Below are 12789 nucleotides of genomic sequence, written 5' to 3' on the forward strand. Positions count from 1 at the left end.
GACAGGTTACAGAGTATATTAAAAAGATGTTGCATGATTGCCAATGAGACAACTAAAGGGAAAAGGATGTCAATGTTAACAAGTACATGTCACTGTATGGCCTTCAACAAAGTTAGCAATGTCCATGCACTTGTGTGTTTACTTCTAGCAAGAAATCTGATTTAAAAAAAAAAAAGGAGTATCAAAATGAAATATTATTGTTATTTAAATAGCTAACGCTCTTGTTAAAATCCAAACTTGACTGAAATCTTTCAAGGACAATTAAATAAGAGCTGAGTGGTCTTTTCTGTGAGTGTGATTTTCTCAAATGATAAGGAAGAAATCTAATGGAGAAGATTTGACCCACTTAAGATATGTTTGTAATGTGATGATAAGGTCGTATCATCTGTGTTGATGTTTATCTTAACATCCTCAATTAATGTTTACTGGCACCTTCTATAGAGGGACCTTGGGGGAAATTGATGAGTCCATTTTATCTGAAGGTTTGTTTGGGGATCTGGCTCAACCTGCAAAGCTAGATTGGGCCAGTCTTTAAAGGAACACCTTTATGTAGAGGGGTCTTCTGGGGATCCTGGAAGTCTTTTTATCTGAAGGTCTTTAGACACATTACCTTCATAGAGAAGGTCTTATTCGCATCCTTAAAAGAGTCTAATAGCAGGGATCACATTCATAACAGCAAAACTTAAAATCATTCTTTCTTTATTATACTGAGCATAAAGTAATAATTTGTTATATATCATTATCAAATGTCAAAGATGTACCAGGATACAGATTTTTAAATTTCCCAATAAATAACCACACATGAAAATCCCTTTATTTTTCACTATCGATAAGTTTGAAAAATGAGTAACTTTCATTGTGAACTTTGACCATTGTTGGTCTTATGCCAATGTTTTGTCTAACTGTGAGTCATTATAGGTTTCACAGGTCTTTTTGTTATGCATTTTATTATATGCATTATGATCCCACTTTTACAAATGCACTATCTTAAAGATATGGTCAGTGAGGATGGAATCTATAGTATCAATACCAGATCTTCCAATTTGTACCATTTCCCGGAAAATTGAATGTCAGAAAGCAAAAATCAGCACATCACAATGTCCTATGATGTTTCCCCCCCCCCCCAAACCCCCCCCCCCCCCCCCCCCCCCCCCCCCCCCCACCCCCCCCCCCCCCCCCCCCCAATTAACTCTAGGTCAATCTTGGGTAGTTTATTTCTATAAAAGATTTCAAAACTTTTTTACTCATGCGTCTGTAATGTCTGTTGAAAGTCCTTCCAGGAATGTTGAGTCTTACAATGTCTGATGACCAATCCAATACACACCTCCAGATACTGGACATAGTAAATCTTTTTTATCGTCTTGTTATTATCTTTCAATTTATAAAACTTTTCCCCTTTTCAAAGGATATTGGCCGTTGTTATGTTGGATCAGCATGCATCCATGTACATTTGTATTATGTTTTCTTTAACAATTTGTATAAATTAGCATTTCAGCTTGTTATATGTTGTAGGCATTAATATCCCAATTTGAAATTGCATGCATTTTTTATGACAGACTATATAATGGGAGCTGGTTTTGTAGTTTTCTTTTTTCTAATTTTACGTACATTTCTGATTCTAGGATGTTGACAAACTCCAGGAAGAAGTAAACAAAGTTTATCGATCGTTGAATTACATCAAGGCTGTTGTTGACAATGAGAAGTTACAAGTCATCCCCACAACTGCTACTGTTGTCTTGGAAACAGTCATGGATGTTTTCAATTTGCTCAGTCATTTCTTCATGACAAAGGACACGTAAGCTTTATTTAAACAGTCAAAAGAGATACCAACTCACAATAGGTCATGGATCAAACTGACATTTCTATATATTGTCTGAAAGAAAAACATGATATTTATAAGTTATTTGGCAATAAACAAAGTTGTCTGTATATACAAGTAGTTATATATGTTACACCAGTAGAGGTCTTTTCCCCCTTTGAAATATTCATACGGTTCGTTGATAGCATACCTATAATATATTTGATGGCTGACACATCCAAATTACTCACTGCACACACATACTGCATTTATATTAATTCTTTTCTTAGGCCAAATAAAAAATGACATGTTTAGAGATTACCAATGCAAATGACCCTTATTTGGTGAGTCGATGGTAAATTAGGTTTTTAAGAGGATTTCTTCCAAATTTTTTTTTACCCAACATTAAATTTTGCAAGCTCATACTTATTGCATCAAAATATGTGACAGAATACATTATAAACTTGTTAAAACATTTTAAGTTTGTTAGTTCATAAATTGCAAAATGACAGAGTTCTATGGTTGCCATTAGGAACCAGGACATGGTAAAAAACACTATTATTTTCCTGATTGTTACATAACAAAAAAAAACCTTCTGAGTCATAATTCTAAGAAAGAAACTTATAAGCAAACATACATATATGTTATGCATTGTATAGATATAAGAACAAGTGATATGAGAGCCAATCAGATAACTTTACATCCAAGTCACAATATATAAAAAAGTTCACAATTGAAGGTTAAAAGTACAGCCTTCAACACAGAACCTTGGCTCACACCCAGCAGCAAGTTATAAAGGGTCCCAAATAACTAGTGCAAAACAATTGAAACAGAAAAACCAATTGTCTAATATATATAAAAAAAATAAAAAACACTTATGAACCATATAAAAAAATGAGGACCACTTAACAGGCTGGATCATCTTGTTAATTTATTATTGCCATTTTACGACTAAACGTTTCTTTCTTTTTCAGGAACTCTTTGCCTTCCATTCATAAGAAGGTATGTCAGTGTCTGGCTATGTTCATCAGATGGGCAGACAAAATCCTGTTAAATGGAGGGGCGCTCCTCAATAAGGGTGAAGCTCATGAAGTTATCAAAGCTCTTACTGATGGTGTGGAGGTAATATCATATATCTTATGTACATTTATTATTTTTTGGTCTCTCTTAATTTATATGACAGACAGACCACATGTCATTATTTCGTATATGCGTACGCCGTACTGGAGGGGGCATTCAGTTTTACCCTTGTCCGTGTGTATGTCCATATGTTTCAAAGTTTGTTTCCATTCTCTAACTCTTAAATTTTGCCTCAACCAAATGTTATGCAATAAGTTTGAATTTTTGTGGTGTCACTTTACAAATGGAAAATTTTCTGTTCTCTAGCTTAAGTTTGCCTCAATCAATTGTTATGAAACGTATACACAATACTTAGTACCAAAAAACTCAGATCAAGTACAAATTTTGGAAGCGTCACTTTTACTGTTTTTCAGTTATGTCCTTTATTTTTTTGTTAGTGAGGAAATTAAGTTTGTTATTGAAGAAAAATAATTTTGTTTCATGATGCTGCAGTTCTCATCTCATACAAATCAAATAATTCTGATAATTCCTGACAATCATATGGTTCAGCAAAGTTAATTATTATATAACTTTGTTATGTTATTTAAATATCTTTGTGTTTTATAAAATTAGCTGTAATGAATAAATGCAAGGGCTTAACATCCATGTACATGTATTATCTAAATCAGTGAACAGCACAGCTTTGAACTGAATAATCATACACTTGAGTTATAATGATGTGTCACTAATATAATACTCCTTTGAAGTAACAGAATTAGACATGGAAATTGATATTTTTAGAAATTAAGTTTGTAAATTTTATGCATTTGGCATATGAAATTAAATTCAAGGGAGATGGATTCTCTTGTTCTTCTTGTTTCCAAATGCCTGTATTTCTATTGTATAATTATTTTGTGCACTTTTGAAAAATAGAATATTGTCTATACTAAATTCAAATTTTCAGTTAAAATAATAAAGAATTTTAATAAATGACAGCAAGGATCATATTTAGGCAATTTGTACTGGTATCCCGATCTGGTACATAAGATATTTTTAAAAACTCTTAATATATTATAAGAAGCATTTTTCATTTCCATATTACCAATTATTTTTATTACAGGAGCTTAAACAGACCAGTATAGACAAATTAGAAGATAGAAAAAATAATGTATCTCCCCCCAAATCTCCTGATCCATTACAAAGGAATGATGGGTAAATATTATAAAGTCAAAAGTTCATGGTCATATACAACAAAAAATTGACTCAATTTTGAATGGTACTGAAGAGGCAAAAAAATATTTTAGTTTGTTCGATAAAAAGTTCATGATTTTCTCAAACATTGGAAATGAACAACGACATATGCTGACACTGAGTTACATGTCATTATTAAAATTTCTCTGCATGCAAAAAAAATAAAACCATATATAATTGATGCTTAGAAATATGTTGGGCAGAACACATCAACATGTAAAGGTACATATATATATCATATGATTGCAAGATTAATTTTCCATCATGTCATGCATGAACATTTTTATTAACGACAGCATTTTTCTTAGAAAAATGTTCATCTCAAGTCTTTCATGATGATGAAATGGTTGATATGCAAATCTCAAAAGCAGGCAGTATGAACTTGCATATGAATAAAAAGAGATTTGCTGCATACATCAATGAGATATCAACTGAACAATTCAAAAACTAGTAACCAATAGACACCAATATCTGTTAACAAACACTGTTTACGCAGCAAGGTTCATATTTACACAATTATACCTCACTAACATTGTAATGGATACTGGTTTGATAACAATGAGGGGAAATCTTATACAGAAACCATTAAAAAAGGGTTTCTTCACAGGTGATGCAAGGTCTTTGTGATCTGAAATGCTCACATTCAAAAAAAGTTGACATAGTACACATTTTCTATAGACTTGTATGCAGCATGAAAATTGGGTCCCATTAAAATAATTAAGAAGAGTGTGGCTGTATATTTGTTCTAAAACTTTGTTAAATAATTTCAGACAAAAAAGATCATCACTTCCTGACATTCCACTAACTCCACGGGAAAAGAAGATCTTAGACGATACAAGTGGAATGGGACTTTATGACAACGCCCACCTGCATGGATCTCAGTCATCTGACAGTATAATGCACCACAGTAGAGATCCTACAGGAGAATTACCTCCCCCACCTAAACCACCTCTTCCAAGTGATACTGCTGCAGTTCATAGGTTTGTTCACTTTGGTTTATATATCTGCAGACCAAAAAATGATATAAAGCTTTTGTACAGTTTTACCTCCCCACCAAAACCACCTCTTCCAAGTGATACTGCTGCAGTTCATAGGTTTGTACATTACCTCCCCCACCTAAACATACTCTTCAAAGTGATACTGCTGCAGTTCATATGTTTGTACATTACCTCCCCACCTAAACCACCTGTTCCAAGTGATACTGCTGCAGTCCTAGATTTGTATACTTTACCTCCCCAACCTAAACCACCTGTTCAAAGTGATACTGCTGCAGTTCATAGGTTTGTACATTACCTCCCCCACCTTAACTACCTCTTCCAAGTGATACTGCTGCAGTTCATAGGTTTGTTCACTTCTGCAGACAGAAAAATGATATAAAGCTTTTGTTCAATTACTGTGAACTAAACTATTGTTTTTTTTAATTTCGCATTTATTCCTTTCTAATTACCCCCTAGTGGCTATTAGTTTTTTAATGTATTTATATTTAATTAAGGTCCCAGATTTACATATCCTGACTTGTTATAAACATGTTCTTTTTGTACTCCTGAAAGTCGAAAAAATTAATTGGTTTACTCTGAGTACCAAGTATAAGGCTGACACATGTGGTCATGAAAATGAAAATTTGACAGTGATAACCAAAGACAGCTTACTGTTTTATCCAGTTATAACAATAACAATTTGTACACAACATACAAAGTATCTACATCCAACTAATGATATCATGTGTTTTTTGTCTACAGGATTGTTAAAACAAGATCTAAATCTGCCTCAGATGATTTGGAAAATGGGAATGAGCCACCTCCTTTACCTGAGAAAGAAAAACGTCCATCGCTTGTCAATAGTCAGGATTTTTTTACAAGTACACCAAATGCAAAATCAAGCCTATCTTTGTCAGGTTATTCCACACCGTCAAACCAGTCTCCACATAACAGTTTGATTATAAATGATTCATTTAACAGTCTTATGGATTGTTCAAGTTCCCCGTTAAGTGTATCACCACTAGACCGATCGCCAAACAGCAGTATAAGTTCTGGACTTAATCGATCTTCCGAAGATTTGTTAGATAGTGCTAATTTAAGAGTTCGAACAAACAGTTTTTCTAGGGTTCATTCAGAATCTGGAATAGGTCTTATGAAAAAATTAACCACATCCCTGACCAAAAGTGCTTCACAATCTGACGGAACAATTGGTCAGGTTAATGAGTTGACGTTAAAAATCGATGAATTGACAAAAGGAATTGCTAAATTGACCAATCAGAACGGTGAAAATAATCTGCCACCATTACCGGTAAAACGATCGAAACCAACGAGACAGACATCAATGTATGATAACGTGACCGATAGTGGAATTAATTTGAGTCGCATGGAAGCAAGGATGTCATCATCTTCAACAAGCAGTTCTCAGTCATTTTCCGGGTTTTCTATTTCTCAAAAGACAACCTCAGTGTCGTACTCACATAGGACCAGTTCTCAGGAGACCTGTTCTAGCTCTGAGGCATTCTCTAGTACAAGTCATTCAAGTATAGACAGCCTGCCAAAACCACCTCCTCTTCCTCCAAAGAAAAAACACAGTAAGTTATTTTCTGACAGTATACTTTTTGTATTAGTCTCATTTAAAGCTTTCATTATCCTCTTTAGAATTATAACAGTATTTAGTTCCAAATGATTTTGGGCTGTACAGATGTAGAATAATTGTTTGCTGCTTTTGTCTCCATTTTGCATAAAAAAAAAAAATAATATAATGTTATGAATATCATACAAATATCTATAAATAACATGTATAATATAAAATGAAATTACAATAAGGTCATAGATTTTCTTTGACAACAGCTAAACTATATATAAGTTTTTATGCCCCACCTACGATAGTAGAGGGGCATTATGTTTTCTGGTCTGTGCCTCCGTTCGTCCGTTTGTTCGTCCCGCTTCAGGTTAAAGTTTTTGGTCGAGGTAGTTTTTGATGAAGTTGAAGTCCAATCAATTTGAAACTTAGTACACATGTTCCCTATGATATGATCTTTCTAATTTTAATGTCAAATTAAAGTATTGACCCCATTTTCATGGTCCACTGAACAAAGAAGAAGATAGTGTGAAGCCCAGGTTAAAGTTTTTGGTCAAGGTAGTTTTTGATGAAGTTGAAGTCCAATCAACTTGAAACTTAGTACACATGTTAACTATGATATGATCTTTCTAATTTTAATGCCAAATTAAAGCATTGACCCCAATTTCACGGTCCAGTGAACATGTAAAATGATAGTGCGAGTGGGGCATCCGTGTACTATGGACACATTCTTGTTTATCATAAATTAATAGAAATTTATAAAAAAAAAATATTCATTGTGATTGCCTCACGTCCACAAAGCAGAAAAAGCTAGACTTTGGCATGCTATCTTAAGTCAGCGGGTCAACAATGTATTTGTTTGTGAATAGATCAGATTAGGGGAAACCATTAGTGGTAGGTCAATGATATTTGGTATGCAGATGTATTAGCATGAATGTTCTCGATATATACATACAATTTTTTTCTTTAAACATTAAACTGTTATCAGTCCTCCTGCATGATAGGGACAAAAATTTGTGTTTTTTTATCATATCTATATTTGAACATTTGTCCTTTAATAAAGAAAATAAAAGTGCACAAGATTTATTGGTTCATTCATTTGTTCATTATTGACCAAGATCCACATGTCAGAGTACAACTGTACTTAAACAAATTTAAACTTTATAATTTGTGTAGTTACTTCTGCACAACGTACAGGAAACCACAAAATTAAGTGCATAGATTTACGCCCATCTTTAAATCACACTACACTATTTTGCTGTGGGAGTTCTGACTCAAGCATGACAAGATATACGCTAATGCAGTTACCATAGTAACCATATTTTTGTCTCTTTCAGTACAAGAATACATGAGGACATTTGGATCTTACTCCCAGCCGTCACAGACAATATCAGACTGTTTATATTCAAGGCATTCTATGAACTTTTACGAGTCACAATGGCATGAAACACAGATAGAGATCCAAAATCCCTACCCACGGTCAAATACAATAAGTTTGTTATCCGATTTAAGTTCTGATTCATCCATTTCCGGTAGCGGTTTAGCAATACCTCCACTTCCAACTAAAAGAAAGGTAATTATATTATGTTGTGTGCCAGTTGTAATTGAATAGTATTATATAAACTGTTTCTTAATATGAGCAACATCAATGAAGAGGGAGAAAAAACTTATCTCTTATTCCTTATTTAAGGGTGGAAACAACGTAAAAAATGACTTAATTGGTTATCATAACAAAATAAGTATGTGTTCTCCCCACGGCAATTAAGTATCATGATGATTGATTGAATGTGGTTATTGATGATATTTTTAATTTTTTTAACCAAATAATTAAAACAGGGATAACAAGCCGCTCAATGTTTAATAGATATCATTGCTGGAACACAGTAGTAGTTCCAAGCATTTAGCCATTAAACTAGCAGTTTTAGTAACAATGGAAATAACACATAATAATACTGTGATAATCACATTCATGGTTCCTGAAAAATAGTTTTGTGAAAGGCATATAAAAGGATGTATATATACTTTAGATGCATAAACTTTTCTAATAGTATTTAAGTGTGGTAGAGATATTTATATTTTTGAAGTGTCAGACCTGTTCTACTGCATTTATGTGATGACAAATATCTGCCACGTATCAAACATATATAAAGCATTTATATATAAAATAAGGAGATGTGGTATGATTATAAATTATTTTAATTTTAAAGAAGATGATCTTCAGCTGACCTTAACATTTGTCTGCTTAAGTTTAAAATGATTTGTGAACCAGATAAAAAGAAAACATTCTTATTCATACTTTTTATTTCTCTGCCTTTCCAGTATAGTGAAAACAGAGATTCAATGTCTTCCATTCAGTCTGATACATCCTTAGAGTACCCCAGAGAAAAGGCAGCTAGTATGGTAGAGGGACCAACACAAGGAGCTACTGGTGATATGTGAGTATGAGGTGCAAATAGGGGACAGTAGTAAAATCATAAAAAACAAAAGTCAGAGCAACACGAAATCTACCAAAAACAGGGGGTGATAAATGTAGGATACTGATTAAGTTTACACAGTAGAGGTGGTATCATAGTATGTATGAGAGGAGATACATCAATGAAACAGCTACCAAGTAATACACAAACCACAAATTGATAAAAGAGTGTTAGAGGTTATTATTTAGTTGTCATACTGATTAGGAATAAACAAAAGAATGGTTAACATTTATCATCTAATGACACATTTTCAATATCAGTATTGGAGTTTGAAGGATGAAAAAGACATAGAAAACTGACACTGAAAATTCCGTTCAAAATGTTTTCACTGAAGCTATGAACAAAAAGAAAAAAATGAAATAAATTTTAAATCGCAAATTTGATTTTTAGAGAGTTGAAAAGGTCATCCTGTCCACCAGGTCATTTGAAAGACAAAATGGAGGCCACATTAAGTAGCTTACATAAACCAGAAATGCCCAGAGATGCTGACTCGGACTTTGCTGAAATTAATCCTTTAGATGATATTGATGTCTCTGACCAGCTCGTTAGGAAAAAAGATGTAAGGAAATAAATAGGACTAACTGTCAATTTATTTACGTGGGTATCAATTTTGGTAAATTGGGGTAAATTTGTACTTTTGTGGATATTTCATTTCTTGATTTTTGAAACAAGACTATAGATATTTATATTGCGTTGAACGTTTAAATTCATGGTTGACCTATATCCTAGAAATCAACGAAAATTAGTACCCGAAGAATGATACTGAATCGACAAGAAAAACTGAAGTCCAAAACTTAGCAGTACCTTTGAGTATGCTGGTATTAAATTTGGTGCTACATTGCTTACCCAGGATGTTACCTTAAATTATTTTCTACAGATTTTTTTAAGGATGTAAGGCTATAGTTTCTTCTATTTCATATTTCCTAGTTTACAATGATATGATAGGGAGAACACAGGTTTTTTGAAATTTTTTTGTATGAATTTATTTTAAGACTATTTAAATGATACCAGTTGTAATGACGTACAGGGAACGGTATAATGATAAGTGGTAAATAGGTGTCATGATGAAGCAAAAGCTAACTCCTCTCATGTGCTTCTGTTATTTTTCTATGTGTTTGTGTTTTAAGTTATTTTATCTATTTTAGTCTGAAGATGGACCAGAGATTAGAGGTGGTTCAGTTGATGCAATGATTGTACATGCCTCAGCAGTAAATAGAAATGGTATGTTTATCTTTGCGTCATAATCCCATGTTGAATTACAATTTACAAGAAGGGATTTTTTTAGAAATTTCTACATTTCAAGTTTTGACACTAATTATTTCAAAATGTGTTATGTTGTGTGTTAAAAAAAACCAATAGAACAAACTTGAAATTTGTGTAGTGAAATATTATAAAATTAAATCAAGATAAAAAGAAAAGTGTGAAAATAGTTGCAGTTTCTAAAGAAGGTGAATACTGGCCTTGAGCTTGTGATTTTGGAGGTTAGCGAATGCTTGAATGTTAGAATTTATATAAGTGGGTAAATATAAGTAGAGCAATTGCAAATCGTGAATACTGGTGAAGGTTTTGAATGTTTTCAATTATATATATATATATACGATAATGTTAGAATGAATAACATACCCAATGTATATGTGTAGATATCATATAATGCCCTTTTGCGATGAACCTTTTTAGAAATTTTTTTTTCTTCACTTTGTTGATCCTGCAACTTTTTACCTGGAGAATTTAGTGGTGTGGGTAGTGTTTCATCTTCTATGCATATTTGTTCATAAGTTTGCCTACCTTTGCTAGTCACCATTTTTAGAGCAGAGTGCTATTTATTCCAAGATAATACCCCATCTTTTATTTCAATATTACTTTTCAGAAGGTTGTCCTATTATGGATATGGACTTTCTTAATATATTTTGATTTAGGCATGGAGTCAACCCTGTTTTACCTCCCCTTTCTCACTTCCTGTCAAAACTAATTGAACCAGTTGACGCCATAAATTTACATAAAATTCAAAGGAATGTCTGTAGTGATTATTATACCACATCTCATTTTTTTATATTGTATATTTCAGAACAGATAAAAAATAAATAAACCTGTGAATTGGAAATATATATCAGTCAAACTATCCTGTACGGCTGAATTTCTTCAAATCTGCAACTTTTTTTTTACACTATGTTTTGTGAATTGTTTACGTCTACGTTGACTTCCTTCAAACCTCACATATAAATTGTGTACATTTTTTTTTGTCATTGTCCAAAACCAATCAATTATTTTAAGGATTTTTCTGCTAGTCATATTTTATTGCAAGTAATATATTTATGATCTTACAATTACAACATCTTTGAATTTTTAAAAAGGCTCAGAAAGTGAATCTGTTAATCAAGAGGGTAAGTTGACCTTTAGAGTGACCTTTTTTCAATGACCAATCACAGATGAGTATTATTGTTGTGAAACAAAACAGTCACTATGACTGTGTCTCTGTTGTGACTGTTGTCTGAAATGGCTCACATTACTTATTTTAAAATGACTGTTATGCTGCCCAAATATTGCCCTGTAACCAATTCTTCATTTTCTATCAAATACATTTTGCTTAAGCTTTGCTGAATTGCTTGCCTATTTATTCCTGCAGTCCATTCCTCCTAAGTTTGCCTAAGAACAGTATTGCTAAGTTTGCCTAAGAACAGTATTGCTGAGCCATTTCAATGTTTAGTGCATGCTAGTATAAGTCTGAGTTTTCTGTATTATTTATATCGATTTATTAACTGTGAACCAGCATTAGCAAAACCCTCAGTGAAATGTTATCTATCCTGTTTGTTTATAAATATTATTTGTCACATACTAAAACTAAAAAATACTGATTTTCCTCAGATAAAAAAGCCACAAGTTTGTTTACTTATAAATGTCTTAAATCCTTGATTTGTAGAATTTTATGTTGTCATTATTGTAGATATTATCAGACCCATGTGCAAAATCATTTCAGTGGTATTTTATAATTATGTACCTTGAACTTTTAATTTGTTTCATTAAATAAATGATGAGTTCAACTGGTATCCTGGCATCTCTTGAATTTACACTGATCCAGAAAGTCAATATCAGTCCTCTGACTGGCCTCAACTGATATCATTTTACTGTTTCTACGTAGTCTCACAAGTTTACAAAATAAAGCCAAAGCAGCAATGCTTTTTAGATACATATTACAAAACGCATTTTGTTCTAAATGATGCTGCATTGATATAAACATAATTTACTTTAGTAATAGAAATTGAAAAACTTCTTAACTGCTAATCAGTATAGGATTTCTCTAAAATTATGATTTTCATATCTTTTTTTAACAGTCTTGTCAAATTTATTTATAGAACAGATACGCTCTATCTTGTCTTTACTTACTAGTAGTTACTTTTATTTCTTATTTTGGTTGGAGAAAAAAAAAATGTCTACAGAAGAAAGGTTTCTATGATCTGCAGGAATTGAAATGACTCCCAATTATCAAGGTTATTTTTCAAACAATAAATGATATCTTTCACATGTGCACCATAATTCAGTTACAATTTTACTTCAGGGTTTATTTCCCTTTTTATACGACCGCAAAAATTTTAATTTTTTGGTCGTATATTGCTATCACGTTGGCGTCGTCGTCTGCGTCGTCGTCGTCGT

The 12789-nt window shown here is 32.7% G+C and overlaps 1 protein-coding gene across 18 annotated transcripts in view; it reads left to right on the forward strand.

The window, feature by feature from the left end:
* The window catches only part of LOC139511924 (rap guanine nucleotide exchange factor 1-like), a 69741-nt gene that overhangs the window by 41982 nt on the left and 14970 nt on the right, over window positions 1–12789 (forward strand). For 10 of the 18 annotated variants that reach the window (XM_071299093.1, XM_071299101.1, XM_071299097.1 and 7 more), the window contains 10 exons: window positions 1623–1795; window positions 2773–2920; window positions 3978–4069; window positions 4879–5088; window positions 5848–6677; window positions 8005–8240; window positions 8987–9102; window positions 9532–9700; window positions 10287–10362; window positions 11493–11522. In XM_071299093.1, the coding sequence (XP_071155194.1) occupies window positions 1623–1795; window positions 2773–2920; window positions 3978–4069; window positions 4879–5088; window positions 5848–6677; window positions 8005–8240; window positions 8987–9102; window positions 9532–9700; window positions 10287–10362; window positions 11493–11522 (2080 nt within the window). The remainder of the gene's footprint in view (window positions 1–1622; window positions 1796–2772; window positions 2921–3977; window positions 4070–4878; window positions 5089–5847; window positions 6678–8004; window positions 8241–8986; window positions 9103–9531; window positions 9701–10286; window positions 10363–11492; window positions 11523–12789) is intronic. The other 8 variants (XM_071299095.1, XM_071299098.1, XM_071299103.1 and 5 more) reach the window with 1 other exon arrangement.

The sequence above is a fragment of the Mytilus edulis genome, chromosome 2, assembly GCF_963676685.1.
Source record: "Mytilus edulis chromosome 2, xbMytEdul2.2, whole genome shotgun sequence".
In the NCBI taxonomy this organism is placed as follows: Eukaryota; Metazoa; Mollusca; class Bivalvia; order Mytilida; family Mytilidae; genus Mytilus; species Mytilus edulis.